Consider the following 2,711-nt stretch of genomic DNA (forward strand, 5'->3'; position numbering starts at 1 on the left):
AGTTATAGCAGAAAAAGACGGCGAAGTAGGTGGAGAAATGTTTTGTTGCTCCTCATTAGTGTGTTGAGGTGCTGTGTAAATTTGGTGAGGTATATTTGTGGAATAGTCAACATTTTGAAAGGAAGCATTTGGTATGCTGGAGCATGAAAAACGTGGTTTTGTAAAGTTTTTTAATTTTTGAGGCAATTGTGTGATTGAAGGTGGTCTGGAGGAACTAGCATCAGAGTACCTGGCACTAGAAGTTCTTGAAAAACTTAGTTTTACCTTACCATCATTGTATTGTATGACTTCTTTAAGATTGTTGTTTGGTTTTGATTGTTCAAGAGGTTGTGGTCTAACAGCTCCTTCTAGGATCCATTCTTCAGGAAGATCAATATCTTTCCAAAGGATAGTTTTTGGAATAACAGTGTTTGCTTTTGTTAGATCAGTTTGTAAAAATAGTGTTTCACCTCTTTTGTTTTCAATATTTTTTGTTGCAGTAAAGGCTGAAAACATTGCTTTGTAATGGACTCTGTAAATAATAGCTACAGGAATAGATCCTTCTATCATTTTGTAGTTATGAGTTTTGATTTGTAATGTAATAGAATTTGTGATGTTTGGGTCTTTTAAAGATAAAGAAAAATTTGGATAACATCCGAACCAAATTGGTCCTTGACAAAGACTAGATTCAACTGTACTTATAATTGAATCTTGAAAGTTCAGGAACCTTGCATCTCGTAGGACACATAGGATTGAAGTGTTTAACCCTTCCCTAGTTAGAGGTTTTATACCAACTTGAACAAGACCTATATGTATGAAGTTATAGTTCCTGTCAGCGTGTTTTTTGAGCGTTTTTGAAGAAAGAAGATTTATTGTTTCAAAAGGGTTAGAAAGAGTAACGTTCCTCCGTTTTGATAACATAATCGGTTTTTAAAAGATTTTTGAAGAGACTGGATACGTAGACCTCATCTTTTTTGATTTTTGGGATTTGCCAATTGTTTATAGATTTTTGGAAGTCCTCAATAGTAATTTCTTCACTATTGATAGGTTCCCTTTTCTCTGGGAAGTTTTGGGTAGAAGGAATGGAGAAAGAAGAAGTTCTACAAAAGAGATTATCCATATTTAAAATTTTGCCTTTTTATTTTGAAGAAACTTTCAAGGATTCACTGCCCTTAAACGCCTGTACGTTGGCTTAAATACGGGACTTACAACCCAGAAACTATTATTCTTCAAGATAAAATTTCAAGATTTTAAATATTTTTTAATCAATTTTATATAACCTATTCCCCCCCAAGTCTGATACCAACGAACGTCCTAATATCAAATGATAAACTAATTAATCTTGAACAGACAAACTCTAACATCCTAGTTAGCAACTCAACTACTAACTATTATCAAACTTTTATATATTAACGATTGATATATGATATAGTGTGATACTATTTTTTAATTGTAACTTATTTTAATTAATATGTGTATTTTTTAAGAGTGACACGATGTTTAAACATAAAAAATTGATGCATTTTTCAAAAAGATCGTAAAATAAATAAATTTTATTTGATTGAATTGTGTAAAGTTCTAAAAACTTGTGTGAATTGTGAAAATTGTAAAACTTGTGAGAATTAAAATTCTAACTTTTTCAACTTGTCTACTATATGAATTGTGTGAAACTCTAAAAAAAACTATATGACTTTTAGGAATTTCAATTATAATATTTTAGTTAATATTTATCGCTTACCAAATACCTACGATATTTTGTGCAAGTTCCGCCACTGTACAAATTATCTTTGATTTCTTTTCTTCTTACTTTGTATTTATGACTTTTCTTTATGTTTAATTAGTCTATGTAATGCTTGCGATCAATTTAGATTTTAATAAAGGTCGACTTAATTGGTGGTTAGAATGTGACTCTTCTTTGGTAGTTATCGCTTATTCCTTTCCTCATATTGTCTTTTAGAATCTAAAAAATAGATGGATCAACTGCATCCTTCGTACCACCCTAATTGAGATCACAATTTTCATTTGTTTGCTCTCACTCCCTCTTTTGTTCCTTATAAAATTTTGGTTTAAGATGGATTTAAACTATAAAATAAAACGAACCAATTTATTTTGGTAAACACTCCTAACTAAACTCACACGAAGAGGAAAAAAAAAACATTTGTATCATATTATTAGAAAAATGAACAGAAAAAAAAAATGTTTTACAAAGTCCATAATGGCTTGACATTTATAAAACAGTCCATTAACCACCAGACCACAACATTACTAGGAAATGCCAAGAAAGATTCCATTCTAGTTCGGCAATTTCCCTAAATTAAATTAAGAAACTATATCACTAAATACATGCATATATTATAAAATATTTGTATCGTGATTTCTTTTCTCTTTATATTTTCTCAAAAGTATTTAATTTTTATTTGAATTTATTTTATACGTCTAGATTGACTCATCCATAAATATATTTGAGAAAAGAAATCACTTATAGTTAATTTGAACTATAAGCTGTGCTACGAAACCTTTTAGTGGTACAAGAGTCAAGAATTTTGAGAAGCACATGATTGTTAGTGCACCTAGGTGTCTTAAATTGGTTCAATGCCACTCCTTTAGCTATGAAATTGTCCAAAATCTTCTTGAAAGTCCCTCTCTCCAAAATGCAAAGTTCTAAAGGGCCAATTGAATTGGTTTTTCTTGAAACCACATACCCATGATCCACAAAAGATAGGTCCATTTCC

The 2,711-nt window shown here is 30.6% G+C and overlaps 1 protein-coding gene across 1 annotated transcript in view; it reads right to left on the bottom strand.

Moving 5' to 3' along the window:
• Positions 1 to 2,438: 2,438 nt before the first annotated feature.
• The window catches only part of LOC101512238 (indole-3-acetic acid-amido synthetase GH3.10-like), a 9,609-nt gene continuing 9,336 nt past the window's right edge, over positions 2,439 to 2,711 (bottom strand). Inside the window, exon 6 of the mRNA XM_073369627.1 lies at positions 2,439 to 2,711. Within this exon, the coding sequence (XP_073225728.1) occupies positions 2,465 to 2,711 (247 nt within the window). The 3' untranslated portion in view covers positions 2,439 to 2,464.

The sequence above is a fragment of the Cicer arietinum genome, chromosome 6 (assembly GCF_000331145.2).
Source record: "Cicer arietinum cultivar CDC Frontier isolate Library 1 chromosome 6, Cicar.CDCFrontier_v2.0, whole genome shotgun sequence".
NCBI classification, from domain to species: domain Eukaryota; kingdom Viridiplantae; phylum Streptophyta; class Magnoliopsida; order Fabales; family Fabaceae; genus Cicer; species Cicer arietinum.